This window comes from Bos javanicus, chromosome 29 (genome assembly GCF_032452875.1).
Source record: "Bos javanicus breed banteng chromosome 29, ARS-OSU_banteng_1.0, whole genome shotgun sequence".
NCBI classification, from domain to species: domain Eukaryota; kingdom Metazoa; phylum Chordata; class Mammalia; order Artiodactyla; family Bovidae; genus Bos; species Bos javanicus.
Genome location: NC_083896.1, coordinates 12,600,529 through 12,623,107, shown reverse-complemented (window position 1 = coordinate 12,623,107; position 22,579 = coordinate 12,600,529). Strand labels below are relative to the sequence as shown.

General features: G+C 39.2%; 2 protein-coding genes across 13 annotated transcripts in view; one reads left to right on the top strand and one right to left on the bottom strand.

The window, feature by feature from the left end:
* ANKRD42 (ankyrin repeat domain 42) overlaps positions 1-13,258 on the top strand; it is a 68,374-nt gene extending 55,116 nt beyond the window's left edge. For 7 of the 8 annotated variants that reach the window (XM_061406116.1, XM_061406114.1, XM_061406115.1 and 4 more), the window contains 2 exons: positions 49-131; positions 5,622-13,258. In XM_061406116.1, coding sequence (XP_061262100.1) covers positions 49-131; positions 5,622-5,655 — 117 coding nt within the window. In that variant the 3' untranslated portion in view covers positions 5,656-13,258. Of the gene's footprint in view, positions 1-48; positions 466-5,621 lie in introns of those variants that run through there. The other variant, XM_061406118.1, reaches the window with a different exon arrangement.
* Positions 1-22,579, bottom strand: part of CCDC90B (coiled-coil domain containing 90B) — a 38,363-nt gene that overhangs the window by 4,878 nt on the left and 10,906 nt on the right. Inside the window, exons 2-9 of one of the 5 annotated variants that reach the window (XM_061406125.1) lie at positions 19,813-19,932; positions 17,662-17,765; positions 14,491-14,592; positions 13,472-13,513; positions 13,310-13,381; positions 13,153-13,206; positions 10,901-11,015; positions 3,875-7,833 (exon numbers count right to left, since the gene is read on the bottom strand). In XM_061406125.1, coding sequence (XP_061262109.1) covers positions 7,778-7,833; positions 10,901-11,015; positions 13,153-13,206; positions 13,310-13,381; positions 13,472-13,513; positions 14,491-14,592; positions 17,662-17,765; positions 19,813-19,932 — 665 coding nt within the window. In that variant the 3' untranslated portion in view covers positions 3,875-7,777. Of the gene's footprint in view, positions 1-3,874; positions 7,834-7,860; positions 7,881-10,900; positions 11,016-13,152; positions 13,207-13,309; positions 13,382-13,471; positions 13,514-14,490; positions 14,593-17,661; positions 17,766-19,812; positions 19,933-22,579 lie in introns of those variants that run through there. The other 4 variants (XM_061406130.1, XM_061406129.1, XM_061406126.1 and 1 more) reach the window with 4 other exon arrangements.

The window sequence follows — 22,579 nt, the reverse complement described above, 5'->3', positions numbered from 1 at the left end:
AGCGTAGAAATCCTAAGACATCTAATTTGGCCATCTTTTCCTTTGTAGGAAGATGACATTTCCTGTGAGTTAAGCAAAGAGAAGAGGCGAGTGAAGAAGAAGGTGTCTTCTGGGGGAGTTTTTGTGAAAAGGTACTAATCAGTGAGATAGCTTTAAATAAACTTGCTTGATTTTTTCTATTTTTAAATAGACATAAATGTAAATCTATATAAATTCATCTCAGAATTACTCTGATGTGCAGTTATTCCAATTCTGAAGGCAGAAATATGTTACATAGTGTCAAAGGGATTAAAATTACATGGACTCAGTTGTATTTCCCCTCCCAATATACTTTTTATATATTTATGTAGGCAAGTCAAAACTCTGTATTTGTGAATTATTAATTTTTCAAGTATTTACATAAACTTTATAATGCAGTTAGTAAAAAAAGGTTTAGTTATAGATATTAAAGATTATTAAAAGTTCTGTTATGGCTTCATAATAAATTATATTTCTTCTACTTTCTAGAGTACTATTTTACCAGTGTAGGCATAGCTTTTTTCCCCCAACTTTTCAAATGACTTTTTAAAAATAATTTATTTTATTGAGATATAGTTGATACACAATGTTAATTTCTTCTGTACAACAAAGTGGTCTGGTTACATAAATATACACACATTCTTTTTCATATTCTTTCCCATTATGGTTTATTATAGGCTACTGAAGTTTCCTATGGTACACAGTAGTACATTGTCGTCTACCCCTTCTGTCAATATATAGAATAGTTGGCATCTGCGAGGCCCAAACTCCCACTCCATCCCCCTCCCCTCCCACCCGTGCTTGCCTTGGCAACACAAGTTTATTCTATTGGTGAGTCTGTGTCTGCTTCATAGTTAAGTTCATTGGTGTCATACTTTTAGATTCCACATATAAGTGATATGTCTCTAACATGCTTCGTTTAGTATGATGATTTCTAGGTTCATCCATGTTGCTGCAAATGGCACTATTTCATTCTTTTTTATAGCTGAGTAGTGTAGCCATTCATTTGCTGATAGACACTTGTTTCCACATCTTGGTTATTGTGAACAGTACTGCTGTGAACAGAGAGGTGTATGTACCTTTTTGAATTATAGTTTTGTCTGCCTGTATGGAATGAGGTTTGTGACACTGTACAGGAGACAGGGATCAAGACCATTCCCATAGAAAAGAAATGCAAAAAAGCAAAATGGCTGTCTGGGGAGGCCTTACAAATAGCTGTGAAAAGAAGAGAAGCAAAAAGCAAAGGAGAAAAGGAAAGATATAAGCATCTGAATGCAGAGTTCCAAAGAATAGCAAGAAGAGATAAGAAAGCCTTCTTCAGCGATCAATGCAAAGAAATAGAGGAAAACAACAGAATGGGAAAGACTAGGGGTCTCTTCAAGAAAATCAGAGATACCAAAGGAACATTTCATGCAAAGATGAGCTCGATAAAGGACAGAAATGGTATGGACCTAACAGAAGCAGAAGATATTAAGAAGAGGTGGCAAGAATACACAGAAGAACTGTACAAAAAGATCTTCACGACCCAGATAATCACGATGGTGTGATCACTGACCTAGAGCCAGACATCCTGGAATGTGAAGTCAAGTGGGCCTTAGAAAGCATCACTACGAATAAAGCTAGTGGAGGTGATAGAATTCCAGTTGAGCTATTCCAAATCCTGAAAGATGATGCTGTGAAAGTGCTGCACTCAATATGCCAGCAAATTTGGAAAGCTCAGCAGTGGCCACAGGACTGGAAAAGGTCAGTTTTCATTCCAATCCCAAAGAAAAGCAATGCCAAAGAATGCTCAAACTACCGCACAATTGTACTCATCTCACACGCTAGTAAAGTAATGCTCAAAATTCTCCAAGCCAGGCTTCAGCAATATGTGAACCGTGAACTTTCCTGATATTCAAGCTGGTTTTAGAAAAGGCAGAGGAACCAGAGATCAAATTGCCAACATCCGCTGGATCATGGAAAAAGCAAGAGAGTTCCAGAAAAACATCTATTTCTGCTTTATTGACTATGTCAAAGCCTTTGACTGTGTGGATCACAATAAACTGTGGGAAATTCTGAAAGAGATGGGAATACCAGACCACCTGATCTGCCTCTTGAGAAATTTGTATGCAGGTCAGGAAGCAACAGTTAGAACAGGAAATGGAACAACAGACTGGTTCCAAATAGGAAAAGGAGTTCGTCAAGGCTGTATATTGTCACCCTGTTTATTTAACTTCTATGCAGAGTACATCATGAGAAACGCTGGACTGGAAGAAGCACAAGCTGGAATCAAGATTGCTGGGAGAAATATCAATCACCTCAGATATGGAGATGACACCACCCTTATGGCAGAAAGTGAAGAGGAACTAAAAAGCCTCTTGATGAAAGTGAAAGTGGAGAGAGAAAAAGTTGGCTTAAAGCTCAACATTCAGAAAACGAAGATCATGGCATCCGGTCCCATCACTTCATGGGAAATAGATGGGGAAACAGTGGAAACAGTGTCAGACTTTATTTTTCTGGGCTCCAAAATCACTACAGATGGTGACTGCAGCCATGAAATTAAAAGACGCTTACTCCTTGGAAGGAAGGTTGACCAACCTAGATAGCATATTCAAAAGCAGAGACATTACTTTGCCAACAAAGGTTCGTCTAGTCAAGCCTATGGTGTTTTCTGTGGTCATGTATGGATGTGAGAGTTGGACTGTGAAGAAGGCTGAGCGCCGAAGAATGGATGCTTTTGAACTGTGGTGTTGGAGAAGACTCTTGAGAGTCCCTTGGACTGCAAGGAGATCCAACCTGTCCATTCTGAAGGAGATCAACCCTGGGATTTCTTTGGAAGGAATGATGCTAAAGCTGAAACTCCAGTACTTTGGCCACCTGATTCGAAGAGTTGACTCATTGGCAAAGACTCTGATGCTGGGAGGGATTGGGGGCAGGAGAAGGGGACGACAGAGGATGAGATGGCTGGATGGTGTCACTGACTCGATGCACGTGAGTCTGAGTGAACTCCGGGAGTTGGTGATGGACAGGGAGGCCTGGCGTGCTGCGATTCATGGGTCGCAAAGAGTCAGACACGACTGAGCGACTGATCTGATCTGATCTGCCTGTATGCCCAGGAGTGGGGTTGCTGATCATATGGCAACTCTAGTTTTTTGAGGAACCTCCATACTGTTTTCCATAGTGGCTGCACCAATTTACATTCCCACCAAGAGTGTAGGACAGTTCCCTTTTCTCCAGATTCTATCCAGCATTTATTTGTAAATTTTAGAAACATGTATTTACTTTTGGCTGCTCTGGGCCTTCTTCTATGTGTGTGGGGGTTTGTCTAGTTGCAGTGAGCAGGGGCTACCCGTCGTCGTGGCACACAGGCTTCCTGTTGTGGAGCATGGGCTCTAGGGTGCTCGGGCTTCAGTAGTTGTGCCTCACGGGCTTAGCGGCCCTGCAACTTGCAGGATCTTCCCAGGTGGAGGATTGAACGCATGTCTCTTGAATTGACAGGCAGATTGTTAATCACTGGACCACCAGGGAAGTCCTATAGATTTTCTCAATGATTGTCACTCTAACCAGTGAGTGGTGGTACTTCATAGTAGTTTTGATTTTAATTCCTGTAATAATTAGTGACGTTGAGCATCTTTCATGTGCTTGCTTTAGTCATATGTATGTCAAATGACTTGACTGTTAAAGAACATCTGAACTTGGGAGAAAAAGACTAGTAAGTGTTATTTATTTGTTTTTTAAATGTTTGCTTATTGGACTGTGCCGGGTCTTAGTTGTAGCACGTGGGATCTAGTTCCCTGACCAGGGGTTGAACCTGGGCCTTCTGCATTGGGAGCACAGAGTCTTAGCCACTGGACCACCAGAGAAGTTACAAGACTAGTAAGTTTTAGAAAAGAACAACTTTATAATAACAACCAAATATCTCCAGGGAAGTTTACATAAAATGAAAATCAGCTCTTGTAAAAAGAAAAAATATATAATATGTATTTGCTAAAAATACACATCTAAATAATCTGCTTTAGAATTCAGCCATTGTTCTGTCTTGCAAGCTTTATAAGAAAGGACTAATAGACAAGGTTGATTGGACAGGATGATAATCATATCCAATGATAATCAAGCCCAAAGCCCTTGCTTCACCGGCAGCAGCCTTCTCATCACACCCCAGACTGTCCAGCCTCTAGGGCCTGGCAGATACTTTACATGGTGCTGAAGGCCATTTTGGCCCAGTATCACCAGGACTTGAATGCCCTGACATGAGTGCATCTGGTTGCTAAGACTTGTTTAGGCTTGTCAAGGGCTATAAGCAAGTGTTAAAAAGTGGCTTACCTATCCTTTCTATAACTCTTTTAGTCATTATCATGCAGTAGGCTTTCAATCTGTAGTAAAAACGGTTGTCAACATTCATTGGGCACTTTGTGTGTGATCTGTGTAAGTTCTTCACATTACTGCTTAATTCCCACCACAGCTTATATGACGGAGGTGTAGTACTTGATACATGGAGGTTAAGGAATTCGTCCAGAGTCACACAGCAACGTGGAGCTAGGATTCTAACCTTAGGAGGGAAATTTCAGAGTCTGCATTCTTCTTTATCACAACTGGAATTCCCAAGTCCAACATTTCCCTCCCCTTCGGGGACTTCACACAGCCTTACTTTTTCCTTCAAGCCTGATAACTGTAAGGGAATCGCGCCCTGGAGTAGCTTCTTCTATTCACTCAGTTTTCTCACACTTTGTTGTACTTGTTCCAGTTTTCTCAGGGCCATATCTCCGTCTGTACCAGTGAGGCAGGAAATACCAGGAGAGCGTTTTAACAGAGGCACGTACCCTTGTGGCAGAGGTTCCCTGGTTGTCCCCCAATTTCTCTTCTTTTCCCAAATTATTAGGATTTATCTGGGCTTGTGGCTACTCAGGCTAAGGGCTGACTTCTCAGTTTTCTTTGCAGGTAAGATGCCAAGTTGTGGCCGATAAGAGTGTGAGCAGAAATGCCATGTATAACCTTGTGGTCATGTCCCTGAAGGGAAACAGTTTGCCCACATCTTGCCCCTTTCTTCTTCTGCAATGCGGTACGGCAGTGAGTCACTGGACACTGCCAGGAGTGAACCTGGACACATGGAAAGAAGAGCCTGGATAGAGCCGCTAAGTACTAGAGAAATGCAAATCAAAACTAGAGTGAGTTATCAAAGAACTCAACTTGGGGATTATTCTTGTGATTAAGAGTATAAAATCTGGAGTTAAAGTCTGTGTGACTTACCCAGTGTGTGACCTTGGCAGCTTCACTGGTTCCGTGACCTTAATTTCACTTAGCTTGTTTCTTTAGCTGTAAATGGAGGATAACCACCTGCCTAAGAGGACTGCTGTGACGAACAGGTGAGTTGGTATGTATTATTTAGCGTATTCATGTTGTATAGTCAGTGTGGCTGTTTTACAGAATGACAGTCACTATTCTCAGTGTTTGTGCATAGCCGTTTCCACTGCCTCATTTTTTCCTTTATGTTGAGAAAATACTGGGACTCCAGTTCAGAATGGCTTGAAGGACAGGATCATGGAACTCACTTCCTCCCACAAATACATCAAAAAATGCATCAACACGTGGAACAGTTCTCACAGAATACCTACAAATGCTTGCAGATCTCATAGAACCAAAGCTCCAATCCCCACATAACTGGGAGGATGAAGGGAAAGGGAGAAGAGGAATTGGGACGGGACCTGCACGCCTGGGCACGTGCTGTGGAAGAATGCCTGTGAGGCAGGAGCCTCCTGCGGGGCTGGCAGGCTGGCCAGGACAGGTAGGACACCTCAGGGGCTGGAGGGCGGGGTGGAGTTGGCCCACGGAGCTGAAGGGCACAGAGGGACCAACACGGAAGGTCCTGACCATGTCCCCACACTTCCAGCCCAAGACGCATACCTGCTGGTGTGCGTGGCATCTGGGTGCGAAAACCTGGGCTTCAGCCAAGACCTGAGGAGGGCACTCAGTCTGGCTGCGCAGGGACAGCCCAGCAGGTCTGGAGCAGGGTCCAGGCCACGACTGCTGGTGCACACGTGCAGGTGGGGCTGCAGGCTGGCCGTCCCGCTGCAGTGCTGGGATGCACTCCGGCAGGCTCCTGCTCTGGTGGACTTGTCAACTAGAACCGTGTGCGTGCGTGCGCCTGGGGGCCTCTGGGCCACTCGTGGGCTCCAGGGCTGCGGCTCCAGGGCTGCAGCTCCAGTGGCTTGCACGCTGGTGGCTTGCCGAGTACCTGTGCTCTGAACTAATCACCAGGGCTTGATCCCACAGGAGCAGAATGGAATGAGCGCTGTGTGTAGAAAGGCTGGTCCCAGACAGGAGTGGGGAGAAGTGGCTGGGCTACCAGGGTCTGCTTCTCCTTTAATCTCACTGAACCACCTGTGGCAGGACAGCTGAGTGGTTCCAGTGTTATGCTATTGGAGCTTCCTTCACATGGAGGGAAGACATAGTCCCTCTTAAAATTTTAGCGTATTTTAAATTGTGCAAATGAATAATTTACCTGTTTACTGTCTATCTTCAACTGAGATCCTCAGTTCCATGGGAAGCTCTGCATGTGGGGACCAGCATGTCCACAGCAGGCATTCTTATTTGAGTGAGTAAATGTACTGTAGAATTTATTGCAATATGATCTTTACTTATTTACATACAATTTATAATGTGTTAAGAATTTTCTTAGTCAAGTGAATTCTGAGATATTTTAAATCAGAATACAAAATAATGTGTACAGAAAGTTTTGTTTTACAAACAAGTCAGCTGTTAGATCTTTGAAACAAATTTAGTTGGAAAGTGTCTGATTCTCACTCACTAGACCATATATATGGGCTGGTCTTTTGACTGCTCTACAATTTAGATTCCCTATTTATAACTAAACAAATGATGGAGGTCATTTTGAGTAACTAATGGATCATCAAACTTTAAAGTTTTGCCAAGGCATTATGAAACCTTGAAATAGTTAGCACTTCTTGGCCTTGGCTTCTTGATCTGGCTAAAACTGACGGTCTGAGATGAAATGGTATTTTGTACTTTCTTGAAATATATATCCTATTAATAGACGCCATTATCAAAGAAAATAGACCCAGTAATGGCAAAACAAAAATATAAAATTCCCCATGATTTTCTTGAGAGTAGGGATTACGTGCCAGTAGACATGTGCTGGATTTTAAAAAGCTTTGTTTTATGTAGTAAATTTAAGACGGGTTCCCAAGAAGCAAGGATAAACCGGTTTTTGTGAATTAGAAATTAACAACTCTATGGATTTCATACTGAGTGTCATATACTTGAACTAGGGCACATATTGTTTTAAAATTTACTGTTTTAGTTTATTACCAAAAACCTAACTCTAGCCATATGATAAGTTGCTTTTAAAATCCAAACAACTTTGTTATTGTATATATTTTATATGAATACAGTAACAAGCGTGTGGGCTCGGGAATAGTTTTCAGATTTGCAACAGATACGAAAGAAATCCTGTATGATTTACAGTTCAAGTAAACATACAAAAAAACTAGTTCAGTTTCTATGAGCTATCAAAAGCATAAAGACAAAAGCCCTATCTCCAATCAATCAAGTCTGGAATGGCCTCTTTCAACATAATAAAGACATACATGAAAAATAAAGACAAAATATACCTTTCCGTTCTAAAATATTTCCTTTTAGTCTATGTACTTTAAATAATCATGTATTCAGTTCCTACTGAATGTTCAGAGTAAATCCATCCAGGCAGTGTTCCAAGAGTCAAAGCACTGGAGTAGGAGCATGCATAGCTACAGCAATTCCACTGTTATTTCCAGAGTCGATAAAATCCCAATGCTATTGCCAGGCAAGTAAACACTGAGGCTGTGAAAAGAAGCAGCTATGTTATAGGTCATGCATTTGAGATTATCCTGCAGAGATAAACAGAATAATGTCATTTTCAATTTAAGTTGAAAGCAAAAAAAAAAAAAAAAAATCAGGAAATCCAGCCAGTTTTCTACCTTAGCTTAATTTTCTAGGGGATGAAAAACCTAACGATAAAGGATATCCATTAGGGCATGATTAATACCAATTCTTCTTAGAAGCTTCCTATATTTTACATAAGGATGACAATAATTTAAAAGTATGGATGGTACATCCATTAGAAGCTATAAACAGTGTTTCATGTCATTATTATTACATTAACAATACTACTTTAAATAATTACAAATTAATTTTAGATATAATTTTTAAGTGAAAAACTTTTCTTGCCGACATTAAAAAATTATGTCATTAAGATAGAAGAACAGACATCCACATATCCATAAGACAAATTTAATTGTCTTAAAAGTACATTAAAAGTGATTTCATAATTAAAAATTAATAAAAAATGAATTTTTAATGAAAACCCTTCAAAAACAACTCAGTGAGGTAGAAGAAAAGGCATCAGACTTTTAAAATAGTTCATATACCACCTGTTGTCTGTGTTACATCACTCTAAAGAGAAAACCTTTCTGTTTTCCTCAAGGTGGTGAATCTGGGTGAGGCTTTTGGACTCCCTAGGTTTTTAGTTTGTTTAAACAGCCATGATTTTAGAGACTCTGAGATGAAAAGCAAACTTCAATATTAAAGACATAAGAAACAGCCATTCTTAGTAAAGCTATCCTATTTTTAATGTGTAAATTAATTATATATTATCCCATTTGATCACACTATTAAAACTTGGTTAATGACAAGAGTTCCCTAATTTTAAGAAATGGGATTAGGTCTAAGTCACAGTGGGAAGCTGGACATTTGAGGAGAAAGAGTAACACTTAAAGAATTTCTTGCCTTGTTGTCACTGGTCAATTACACATTCTCTCATTTGATCCTGCTGCTATTTACCATGTTCCAGGTAGTGTGCTGAAGAATTCCATATATTACCTTATTTAGCCATAATTAAAACCCTATGAAGTTGGTGATGGTATTCCCATCGAATAGATGAGGCAACAAGCTCAGAGCTGTACTGTGAGCAAGCCGTGGAAGCAGGACTCCAGGCTGTGTGTACCTGACTCTAAAGTAGACACTGTTGCTTAAAAAGAAGAGCAGTGCCCTCAGAACAAGTAGTTGTAAATCCTCAGTGAAAAAAGGAACATAGGAAATCTTCTAACTTTCTAAACAGACTTGCTAATTTCTTTTCCCACTGCCACTAAGTCTGTTAGTCTGCCTCGTGTATGTCCACTACTGAATGAAAAGCTTTCTGGAGACCATCACCGTGCTCAGACTAACCACGACACTGATCTATAGGTGGATACACCAGAAGAAGCCGAGTGGAACAGAAGCTCTTTCTAATGGGGTGCTTTGAGATCTGTTTTCAAAGTGGGAATGATCACTCCAAACTGGGCTGATCTGGAATTTCCCCTGAGCATTACTACTGAACAGATCTCTGGTTCCAGAGACTTTTGCTATGGTTTTTGAAACTCATTTTAGCCTTAGAATCCATTTCTTCAAATGGATCTTCAGCAGAAGCCCAATATTTGAAAAAGGCAGAGACTAAGTCATTCAAGTTGAGAGGAAGGGGGTGTGGAGGTGACCGTCAGTAGGGGGCTGGGGGCTTCATCTTTACTCCTGCTGCTGCTCCAACATAATGAGTGCCCGCCCAGAAAAATCACTGATGCTATAAAGCAGCTATTTTATTTTGGACAATAACATAAAATCTTAACTGTGTATATCTTTTTGATCCCAATTTTTAGATGTGCATAAGCAATTAATTTATATAGAAATTCTAGCATGAAGGCACAGAATGTAAATGTGTGTATGTGTATCTATTCACACATGTATATGGCTATTTGGTGCAATATTATTTTTAATAATGAAAACTTCAGAGCAGAATGTCTATAAATGATATTTAGGTAAATTATGGTATTTTCATATTATACAATACTATGATTTCTAGTAAAAAGATATTATATATTCATATGGAAAGATATTCAAGACATTTGGTTAAATTTTTAAAAGTTGTAGCCTGTAGAGTATCATCTAATTACTATTTTTAAAATCTATACTGTTCACATACAGAAGGAAAAACCTAGGAAAGATATATACTACTAATAGTAAATACATATGGGGAGGAGAAGGCTTTCATTTTTACTATATTGCTTTTGAATTATATGACCAATTTAGGATGAAAATATATTACTTTTTATAAAAAAGAAAAATACTATTCGAGGGCATTCTCCCTAACTCCTTGGGGCTCTATAAACCGGTCAGGTCTCAAGGTTGTGACTCAGTATGTGACAGACTCATTCTGGGCAGTATCCCTGCTTCCTCAGCTGGATTCAAGAATGGAGGTAATTTGTACCCCTTTGTTGCTGTGGTGTTTAATGCTGCTGCTGCTAAGTTGCTTCAGTCGTGTCCGACTCTGTGCGACCCCATAGACAGCAGCCCACCAAGCTCCCCCGCCCCTGGGATTCTCCAGGCAAGAACACTGGAGTGGGTTGCCATTTCCTTCTCCAATGCGTGAAAGTGAAAAGTGAAAGTGAAGTCGTTCAGTCGTGTCTGACTCAGCGACCCCATGGACTGCAGCCCACCAGGCTCCTCCGTCCATGGGACTTTCCAGGCAAGAGTACTGGAGTGGGGTGCCATTGCCTTCTCCGTGGTGTTTAATAGCCTGTATCTATTTTGGTGATTTGTACCTAAAAAATATTCATTTTTTTTCATTGTGGAATACCTAGTTTAATCTTTGTATAATTTTGTATGGGTGTTTATGTGTATCTTTGATTTCTGTACACTTTTTCCTATTCAGAGGATGCAGAGCTGCCTATTAAACTTACGTTTTCCAAGTACTGCAGGGGACCAAACAATAAATCTGTTACAGCTCCTCCTTTTGTGTCACATGGCTACCTTGGGAGGTAGGAGCTAATAGGTCTGAAAACCAAATGACAGTAATTCCTTTCTCTGACAACAGTCTTACCTGCAAGATAACGAATTGTCTCAAGCTTGTTGGATTCCATCAGGGTTTTTAAAGAAGCAATTTCAGTGTCAATTTTGTTACCAATCTCTGAAATAATTCCTCTGGTTTTGGTATCCTGTAGTAATTAAGAATAAGATAATTAGATTTTGTCTCTATGTATCATGGACAGAAATGCTGACTTTAGAAACCCTCATGTAGGGGCTAATTTTGTGTTACAAAAGTTTTAAGTGGGGAAATAGCTTAAAAGCATGGTGATATAAAAACTACATGAACATTATAAACTGACAAAAAGTATTCCTTCTACTTTGATATTTGGAGACTACTAGGATTATCACAGCAGAGAAGGCGATGGCACCCCATTCCAGTACTCTTGCCTGGAAAATTCCATGGACAGAGGAGCCTGGTAGGCTGCAGTCCATGGGGTCGCAAAGAGTCGGACACGACTAAGCGACTTCACTTTCACTTTTCACTTTCATGCACTGGAGGAGAAAATGGCAACCCACTCCAGTGTTCTTGCCTGGAGAATCCCAGTGTTGGGGGACCCTGGTGGGCTGCCGTCTCTGGGGTTGCACAGAGTCAGACACGACTGAAGCGACTTAGCAGCAGCAGGATTATCACATTCTGGGCACATTCCACTAAAAACCTCATAGGAAGTTACAGGCATACCTTATTTTATTGCATTTTGCAAATTCTGCATTTTTAAAACAAATTGAAAGGTTTGTGGCAACTTTGAGTCAGGTAGGTTTATCAGCACTGTTTTTCCTAAGCATTTGCTCACTTCATGTCTCTGTGTCACATTTTGGTAATTTTCACAATACTTCAAACATTTTTGTTATTACTATATATTTATTGTGATTTGTGATCAGTGACTTTTGATGTTATTATTGCAAAAAGATTACTACTCGGTAATGGCAAAAAGATTACTACTCGGTAATGGCTCAGAAGATAACTGGTTAACATCTTTTTAGTGACTGTTACTTTTTAATTAAGGTATGGATATTGTTTATTGAGACATGCTATTATTGCATACTTAATAAATACAGTATACTGTAAATGTAAATTTATAAGAACTGGGAAACTGAAAAATTGCTGTGACTCCCTTTATTACAATATTTGCTTTATTGCTGTGTCTGGAACTGGACTTGGAGTGTCTCTAAGGTATGCCTGAATTTGAGACCTAAATATACAAGGATAAACTAAGAAGCAAAAATGTTAAGTCACAGAACTATCACTTTATGGGTATAAAGTCCTTAAGATATCATAGTTAAAACTGTATCTTTTACAAAAGGAAAAACCAACCAGATTTATGATAAACCGACACCAATATTAAAGACCATGGCAGATATGCCTATTGAGTTAACGCTGAATGTCTCGTGCACAGAGGCTAATAAAGGGTAGGAAGAGAAGGTGATACTTAGAGCTCAGAAATTAGCTGTGAGAGAATTTGATTTCATCTCCTTTACCTGGCCAAGAAGTTAGAGAAGGGAACAGGCTACTTGGAAAGGCAAATGGTACCTGTACTTCTACTGAATTATAATCAAGAATGATGTCTCTCATGTTAGAATGTAGACCAAGTGGCTTATAACTTTTAAAAAAGGAAAAGACCAGGCTGAGTCAGAAAGCTAGGTTTTATTCAGCCATAGAGATTAAGTAATGATTACAGTTTAGGATTACTGAGAGACAAACAGTATTTATGAGTATGGAGTTTAGAATCCATGTTCATGTCCTGGCTCTACCACTTACTAGCTCTGTGACCTTTACTTCCCAAGGCTTCACTTTCCGAACTGGTAAAATGGGAGAAAGAGTGCCTGCCTCAACCAGAGGCTGATACAATAACTAAATAAATAGTAAGTAAAGTAGGATCTAACATATAATAAGCACTCAATAAATATTTACTTAAAAAATAATGTGAGAGAACTACTTGAATCTAGCACTTAAATACTATGACTCCCTGGTCTTTTTGAAAAAATAGTTCTCTTCCATATAAAAATAGTTGAAAAAAAGTGCTACCTGGAAAGCTTGATTCTGACTCAGAAGTCACAGCTCCAGGACTACCACCCACCTAGCGGCAGCTTCCCCCAAAGTACTGGTACCTATAGTAGCAGCTATGAGGAAATGACAGGCTGTATAGGGCCAGCTTGTTCAAGTCCTGACATACAGACTGACATGCGTGAGGGCAGCTACAGAGTGACACGCCTGAGGGCAGCATGACAGCGGTAGGAAAACAGAGGAACTGTTACCCAGTAGCTTACATTTCTGGTAAATTCTGTGGTTGCTTCCATAAGTTTCTTTTCTTGATCTGTAAACTAAAGGATATGACTTATCAGGAGGTTAGAGAAAAAAAAAAAAAACTAAAAATGAATTTAAAAGGAATAAGTGACTGAAAAAGTACATTTAAAAGCACATTACCATATCTGTTACTCTGCTCCTTTCTAGGTTGATATCCAGTTTGTTATCTGCTCTGATTCGACTAGTTTCATTCTGTAAAAGAAAATAAAAATATTTAAAAAGTGATCTTGTCATGAATATCTGACTACATATTCCGAAGTGGGGTAAAAAAGTTTCACTTACTATCAGTTGTTGTTTAACTTGTTCTAATTCAATTTTCATTTTCTAGGTATAAAGAAAGATCACACACAATTGGTGTTAAACCAAAAGTCCATATGATTTACCAAAAAAAATCTGAAACCCTGCAAAAGCAAAAATTGGACAATCTATGGATTTCTAATATAAAATTTGATTATAAATAAAGAAAAAAAACATAGTTCATCTTATTTAGAAAATAATATGAACATTAGAAAATGTTTTTATGTTTTAATATAGAAGTCCCCCCAGTCCATGTGGGAATATGTCCCAAGACCCCCAGTGGAAGCCTGAAACCCTGACTAGTACTGAAAGCTATGTGCGTACTGTTTTTTTCTTATGTTAACTGGTGGGTAGCATACACAGTGTGAATACTCTGTACAGAGAGATGATTCATGTCCTGTGGGGATGCAGCAGGGTGGTGAAAGACATTCTCCTACTCGGAACAGTGCGCAATTTAAAACATATGAACTGTTTATTTCTGGAATTTTCTACTTAATGTTTTCAGATTTTGTTGACTACACATAAGTACAACTGTGGAAAGCAAAAATGCAGATAAAGAGGGACCTACTGTAGTCTGCTTTAATAAAAAGTAGGTTGATATTCTAATATTTTAGGCTAGTGGATAACAAAGTTCTGACTGAATTACACAAACATTTTTCTTTTAAGTGACAAAAACAATTAAAGAACCCTCCTCCCCCAAGCCATATTACTCTCAGCTCTGAAAACATTATTCTAAACCACACTAGAAATTTATAAAATACCTCAAAGATTTCCTCCTTTATGGGACCCATATAAAATACAACTCTTTTTTTTTTTTTTAACAATTCTTTAAGTATGCAAAACACTGACTTATACATAGGAAGATTAGGTACGGTTGAACACGTAGTAGACTTTTACCTAAAACTTATTTAATAACCACATGAAACTGTTTTTGGGTCCTATTCACCAAGCAGAATACTTGTGATATCAGTATTTTATTATTAATAAATTGAGACTTGTATCACCTGGTTCTCTGCTCGCAGATTTGCAAATTCACTTTTCTCTAGGATGACCATGTCTTTCCTGATGGAGTCCAAATGAGCCATTAGCTGTTGTACTGTTATTTCCTGAAATGCAAAATTAAAGTCATCTGCTGCTGCTAAATCACTTCAGTCGTGTCCGTGCGTGCGACCCCATAGACGGCAGCCCACCAGGCTCGTCCCTGGGATTCTCCAGGCAAGAACACTGGAATGGGTTGCCATTTCCTTCTCCAATGCATGAAAGTGAAAAGTGAAAGTGAAGTCACTCAGTCGTGTCCGACCCTCAGCGACCCCATGGACTGCAGCCTACCAGGCTCCTCCGTCCACAGGATTTTCTAAGCAAGAGTACTGGAGTGGGGTACCATTGCCTTCTCCGTAAAGTCATCTAGTGATCTATATAATACCATCCCCTTACATGGAACTTCATGAAACTTAAAAAACTGTAGTGGGGCGCTCTCTGTCCCCCTTCTAATGTCTGTGTCAGAAGCTTTCTGTCTCTTTTTATACTTTAATAAAACTCTGCCACACACACACACAAAATTATCTTTTTACAAGGTATAATGTTGCTTGGCTAAGTAAAAAAAAATTTAAGCATATGAAACCTATCTATATATTTGAGATATCCAAACAAAAAACAGGAGATTCAAGGAGGAGAAGGATTTCCCAGTGAAGAGAAACTAATGTCTTTTCCATGAAAGAATCCCAATAAATTGCTTACTTAACCTCTAAGAGTTCTTCAACAAATAATCTTGTTTATTTAAAAAATATCTACATGGGAAAGTTTTTATCTTTCATTGCTTTAACTCTCAAGGGTTTTCTACCACTGGAAATTTCTAGGATACTAGATAAGACTTAGAAGTCAGGTAATAAAATAGAAGTATGGTTTAAATTAGCCCTTGTCAGCATACCATAATTAGTTTTGTTTAAATTCCTGAGTATCTTTCCTATATTTGGCAATACAAAGAATTTTTGAAAGGAAAAGTGGGCCTGCTAGCGAGGGATATTTTTGTACAAATGATTATTTTTTGGCTGTGCAACATGTGAGATCTTAGTTCCCCAACCAGGGATCGAACCTGTGCCCCCTTCAGTGGAAGCAGAGAGTCCTAACCATTGAACCACCAGGGAAGTCCCTGTATAAATGATATAAAGCAGGCTTACAAAGAAAATCTAACTTTTACCACTAAACTTCTCAAAATCATGTAGTTTGCTGATTCATCTTTTATCCCCCTTTATCAAAAAGCAGATAAGAGTATAGCCTTGAAGAATCTCTATAACATGGTTCATAAAACAAAAAAAAAACCCAAACAAGATCACTCATGGAACTCCCACTCTGTCATAGTCTATGGCCGGGGTGCACTGTTGGGGTCATAGTCCTCTGCTGACCAATTCAGGGAGAAAGGCTATTTCAAAACTGACTTTTAGAAAACGGGGGCTATAACAGTTCCAGATACATAACTAAGAAATGACTTCCAAGGGTCTGGAATGCACACATCATCTCCAAAAACAGCCCTCAGATGGCAGTCACATAGAGTGGAAGTTAAAAATGTGAGTTCTGGAGTCAGACTGCCTGGGTTTGAATCCAAATACTGTCATTTACTCTGAGACTCTGGGCAAGTTATTTATTAATGACTTTGAACTCCTCTTTGGTGTAACGGAAATAACTACCTATACCTTATAGCACTGTTTTCAGGATTAAATGAGAAAATGCACATAAAACGTTCACAGTAATATTTGGAGCACAGCTAGCACTCAATAACAGAGAAGGCAATGGCAACCCACTCCAGTACTCTTGCCTGGAAAATCCCATGGACAGAGAGAGGAGCCTGGTAGGCTGCAGTCCATGGGGTCGCGAAGAGTTGGACATGACTGAAGCGACTTAGCAGCAGCAGCAGCACTCAATAAATGTAATAAGACAGAGGCCTAATGGCTGAAGCAGGACAGTGTGACTCCAGTGAATGTTCTGATGTGCAGGAAGTTTTGCTTTAAATATTATTCCTATATAAAATTAAAAGTATTTTTTATTATGTACAGTTGACATCCCTGACTGTAATACAGTCCTTAACTGTCATCTTTTATGCAGTTATGCTTGAAATATGAATGAGGGGCACCTCCCTGGTGGTCCAGTGGTTGAGAATCTGCCCTGCAGTGTTGGGGGGATGTGGGTTTGATCCCTGGTCAGGGAACTAAGATCTCACATGCCTTAGGGCAGCTAAGCCCATGTGCCACAACTACTGAGCCAGTGCACTGCAACTAAGACTTGACACAGCTAAATAAATAAATACTTAAAAAAAAAAAAAGAAATATTAAGGAGAATTACCTCAGAAGTCATACAGAAGTGGCTTCAAGGGGCTGTCAGTCTTGTTCCCCCAAAACATGATTATGAAGCACTTCTAAGGCATTAACTATATTATTATTTTTGTTTTAATCTTTAATAAACATTTTATTACAGAATAAATATACTCATTCTGTATTAATAAAGAATAGTAAGGAGAGAGGAAAAAAGATCCCTTCCTAAGTGATCAATGCAAAGAAATACAGGAAAACAACAGAGTGGGAAAGCATCTTAAGCCAGGTGATACATGGAAGTCCTTCCCAGCCATGCAGGGCTTCTCCTGCAATGCAGGAGACCTGGGTCCCATCTCTGGGCCGGGAAGATCCCCTGGAGAAGTAGTACGGCTACCCACTTCAGTATTCTTGCCTGGAGAATTCCATGGACAGAGGAGCCTGGAGGGTACAGTCCATGGGGTCGCAAAGAGTCGGACACGACTAAGTGACTCACACTTCCCAGCCTTGTAAGTAGCTTTCCAAGTTTGTGAAAATTAGCCAGCACACACACACGACTGCAGTAAAGTGGTCAGCTCCTCTACTGTGGTGGGCTTTCTATGGGGAAAGCCTTGTTTCACTAACCGTCTACCACCATCTCATGTCTCAAATAAAATAATTATCTTACACAATGAAAGATCTGACAATTTCATTCTGTGTGTTACCGTAATTTTGTGATGACCATTCTAACTCCTCAATCTCTCTGGATACTGACTTTACTAAAGGATTCTGGTCCCTTTAGAGAGAACAATAAGGAAGATGCAGGTGTGTACAGAAGGTGGGTTATGAAAAAGATTATCTTAATGAGACTATCAGAAGTGATGAAAATATTACCTGCTGAGCTTGAGTGACCATCTCCTTATAGATAGTATCGAGGCTGACATTTGATAAAGTGGTTAATGCTGATACAATTGTTTCTGCTTGTGCTTTGTCAAATCCTATAAACAGCAAATAGGTATTTATATTTTTTAACAAGTGCACATCCATCTCAAAATAGACTTCCATCATTTAAATTTTCATAAAGTTGACTCTTGAACAACATGGATTTGAACTGACTAGGTCCACTTAAGGCTTCCCTGGTGGCTCAGAGTTAAAGCGTCTGCCTGCAATACGGGAGACCTGGGTTCGATCTCTGGGTCAGGAAGATGCCCTGGAAAAGGAACTAGCACCCCACTCCAGTATTCTTGCCTGGAGAATCCCATGGATGGAGAAGCCTGGTGGTCTACAGTTCATGGGGTCGCAAAGGGTCAGACACGACTGAGCGACTTCACTCACTCACTCAGGTCTATGTAGATGCAGATTTTTCTCAATAGTAAATACGAATATACCAAGCAATCTGTGGTTGGTTGAACCCATGGATGAGGAATTGTGGACAGAGGGCCACTATAAAGTTACAGGCAGATTTTCAACTGTGCAGGCAGTCGGTGTCCCTAACCTCTGTGTTGTTCAAGGGTCAACTGAAGCCTTTTGAAAAAACAAAAAGGTTATAATTAAAAACCAACAGATTATACTAAGTTACTCTCTAAAAGCACTCTCCAATTTTAATTCCACTGATCCATTTCCCCATATCTACATCAACATTGGTATTACTGGTCTTTTTTTTTAAGTATATAATTGGTATAAAAATGGTATTGCGTTGTTATTTTTTATACTTAAAAACTTGCATTTAAATATCTTTACACATGGGCTTCCCTGATAGTTCAGCTGGTAAAGAATCCACCTATAATGTAAGAGACCTGGGTTCGATCCCTGGGTAGAGAAGATCTCCTGGAGAAGGGATAGGCTACCCACTCCAGTATTCTTCTGGGTTTTCTGGGAGGCTCAGACAGTAAAGAATTTGCCTGCAATGAAGGAGACTTGGGTTCGATCCCTGGGTGGGGAAGATTCCCTGGAGGAGGGCATGGCAACCCACTCCAGTATTCTTGCCTGGAGAATTCCCATGGACAGAGGAGCCTGGTGGGCTATACAGTTCATAGGGCTGCAGAGTCAAACACGACTGAGCGACTAAGCACCACAGCACATCTTTACATATATTTATTTTTCTGTGAGCTATTTATGGCCTCTGTCCATTTTTCTATAAAACTGCTTAACTTTTCTTATTGATTCATATGAATTCTTTGTATATTAAAGCAACAGGCTCATTGTCACATATGTTGCTAACATTTTTAACCTTATAGATATCCTTTGATACACAGATTTAAATATTTCTGTGGTCACATGTCTTTACTTTCATTGCCTTTCAGTCTTATGTCTTGCTTCCTTACTCTATTAAAGTCTAAAAATATTTCTGTAATATTTTTTACGGTTTTCTTTTTTCTTTTACATTTAGCTTTTAATCAATCTAGAATTTATTTTCAGTAAAGAAATTTATTCCAATAGCCATTTATCATAACTCATTTATTAAAGTCCTTCCTTTCCCTAATTTGTAATGCCTTTTTTATTGCTTTCTAAGATATATATATACACACACACACCTTACAATGATATATATATTCATATATGTGCACACACTCGTTTCTGAATGCCACTTTATTCCTTTAAGTCAACTCTTCAATTTCTATAGTATCACATACTTTAAGTAACTGTTTGGATATCTGGTAATTTTTTGTGACTGTTCTTTGATTTTTTCTAATTTTTAATAGAAAATAAAAATTTGTTTTTCTTTTTTTCTGTTGTGCTTGTACTTCCACATGAACTTAATATCAGCCTAGAAACAATGGTTGTTTTTTGTACATAATTGGAATCATTCTGTACACGTAATCTTATACAATGCTGTTTTCACTGAACATATCTGGAGCATTTCTCTTTTCAGTAAATATTCTTTTAAGTTATACCATTTTCATGACTAAAATACTCTACTTATGGACAGGTTTTATATTTAAATAATGACTTGTAATGGTTGATAACAGTGATATTGTCTTGATTAGGTAATCTATTATGAGTGTTGTTAACATTCTCCTTTCAAGAGGGATCCACGTTTCTCACCATGAGCTTCCAAGTCCAGGACCAATGCATGTGTATCAAAAGTTAATTTCCTTTGTTCTAAAGGAGTTATGTCCACTCGCCTCATATCATATCCTTCCTTGGTTTTGGTGGTGAAGAAGTCTGAAAGGAGAATTATTTTTCTGTAGTTAACAGAAGCATCACACTCTAGCTTCTAAAGCATTTCCCCCATAAACCTATAATATAGTTCCAGCTCTTCTGCTCAGGAATTCTGTAATTTCAAGCAAGATAACTCCTGAGTCCATTGTTCTTTTATCTGAAAAAAGTCTCCAACATTATTCTGTACCTAGAAAACAATCAATAAATGTTTTCTTTTAGTATTCTGAAATTTTAAGAGTCAGTTTAAATAATATATATCAAGGACTTTGGATATTACTGCCACAAAACTGCCCAACTCTCCTCAGAAGTCTTTCATAGAGCTATAATAATTGTTTATAATATGCCCCCATCTAAAGTAGTTTTCTATCCTCCCACTGTTAAACATCCACATTTTATTTCCTACACAGTTCTTAGTTCTAACTGGAAATTACCTTATTTACTGTTCGTCTCTCTGAACCAGAATGTCAGCTCCATGAGGCCTCGACTGTTTTCATTACTGTATCTCTAGCACCTAAAACTGGGGAAGGAAATGGCAACCCACTCCAGTATTCCTACTTTGAGAATCCCATGCACAAAGCCTGAGCCTGCTGGGTGACAGTCCATGGGGTTGCAAAGAGTCAGACACGACTTAGCAGCTGAGCACAGTACCTAAAACAGTGCTTGGCAGTTAGTTGGGTCATGATATTTTATTGTTGAGCCAATCTGTGAACTGGATTTAAAATCCTGGAGTATTTAGTGGTATCAACATAAAAGACCTAAGAAGTTTTTCTTAGTTTTGAAATAAATGTCCTATTTCAATAACTCTCGATTTTTAACCTAGACACAAAATGGTCCTATTTTATCTACTGCTGATGATTTTATTAAAAAGTGAACTCTGACCACACAAAACTTTATTGCTATTATGTATTAAGTAAAATAACTGCTAATTAGCATAAACACTAGTTAAACACAAGGTACTATACTAGATACTTTATATTCTACCAAGGCCAGGTGGTATTATCCATCTTTTTAGATAAGAATATCAAGCCTAGGAAAAGTAAAGCCTAAGGTTTTGCCTAAGGTCATAGAGTCTCTGGCAGCATTGGGATTCAGACTGGAAACGCCCTGTTTCCTCATGCTGTCCTTTTTATCCTAAGTCACTTAAGACATCTAGGCACTTCAAAGACAAAGCTGCAACCTCAAGTATCACTTATTCTGCTAGTATAGTATATGGCGAATGTGATTCCTTCCCATGTATCTTGCCAGTCAAAAAACATCTGCATGCTAGGCATGTGTTGGGCACAGGGATGATGAGCAAAACCAGACATAACAGATGTCTTCACTGACTTCATAGACTGGAAGGCAGGAAACAGATTTTTTCTTTTTTAATCTAAACATAAACTCTAAATTCAAATAATGAAAGAGTAATGTCCAGTCCTTTAGACTAATTCATTCAAGTACTCAGATGAGTTCTGGTAACCAGATATAAAAGGAAGCAGATGTAAAGGTGGAGCAATTCTGCACGTGTGCACACACAGAGAGACACACATTAGCACAGAGGTCAGCAATCTCCCTGGCTTTGAGTGCCATCTGGAACAGGGGCCCCAACCCCTAGGCCATGGACCGGGTGCCAGGCCGTACGGCAGGAGGGAGAAGCAGGTGGGCAAGCGAGGCGGCATCTGTGTTTGCAGCCTCTCCCCTGCCCGCATTACCACCCGAGCTCTGTCCCCTGTCGTATCGGGTGGCAGTAGGCTCTATCCTCGTGGGAGTGCAGACCCTACTGTGAACTGCACGTGTGAGGGGTCTAGGCTCCTTGTGAGAAACTAACACCCAATGATCTGGTGGACAAGTGAGGCAGTGATGCCAGTGCTGGGGAGCGGCTGCAAATACCAGTTACCATTAACAGCGGCTTGACTGCACAGAGACCGTAAGTCAACTGCTTGCAGACTCATATGAAAACCGTATCAGGGAATGTCAACTGGCAATTCAGCTGCATCTGGTGGCAAGCTTTAAGTCAGAATCCAGTATTCTAGTCCATGCGTGGCCTGTCCATGATTTACCACTTCTGCACTTGATCATCTTACCTTTTCCTTATCTTCTAAATTTTTAAACATGTTCATATCTGCTAATTCTTGCATCTGTCAATTCTAGCTTGGTTTCAAATGGTTGATTTTTCGTCTTCATTATGGGGTTATGATTTTTTCATGCTTGATGATTTCTGATTGGATGCTAAAAAGATTGTTACCTTGTTTGGTGGTGGATATATCTGTATTATAAATATTCTTGAACTTCATTCAGGAATGCACTGAAATTACTTAGAATTGGTTTGACTTTTCTCCTTATATACATATAAACGTATGTGTATTTCTGTATACACACACACATATATATATGTGTATGTGTGTGTGTATATACATATATGAAACATCCAGGAAGATTGAAAAAAAAATCTGGAGAATGGTAGGTTCTATAATGCTGCTACAAAGGTAGGAGAGTAGATACAGGGAATAGGGCGAATGGAGGAGAAAACCAGACTGACCAGACTATGAGGATCATGGCTTGCAGTGCAACGGTATTTAAAGTTTATCCTATAGGCCAGTGGTTCTCAACCTTATTTGTGTATCAGATTCAGCCATGAAGATTTTGAAAAATAAATATACCTAAATATAAG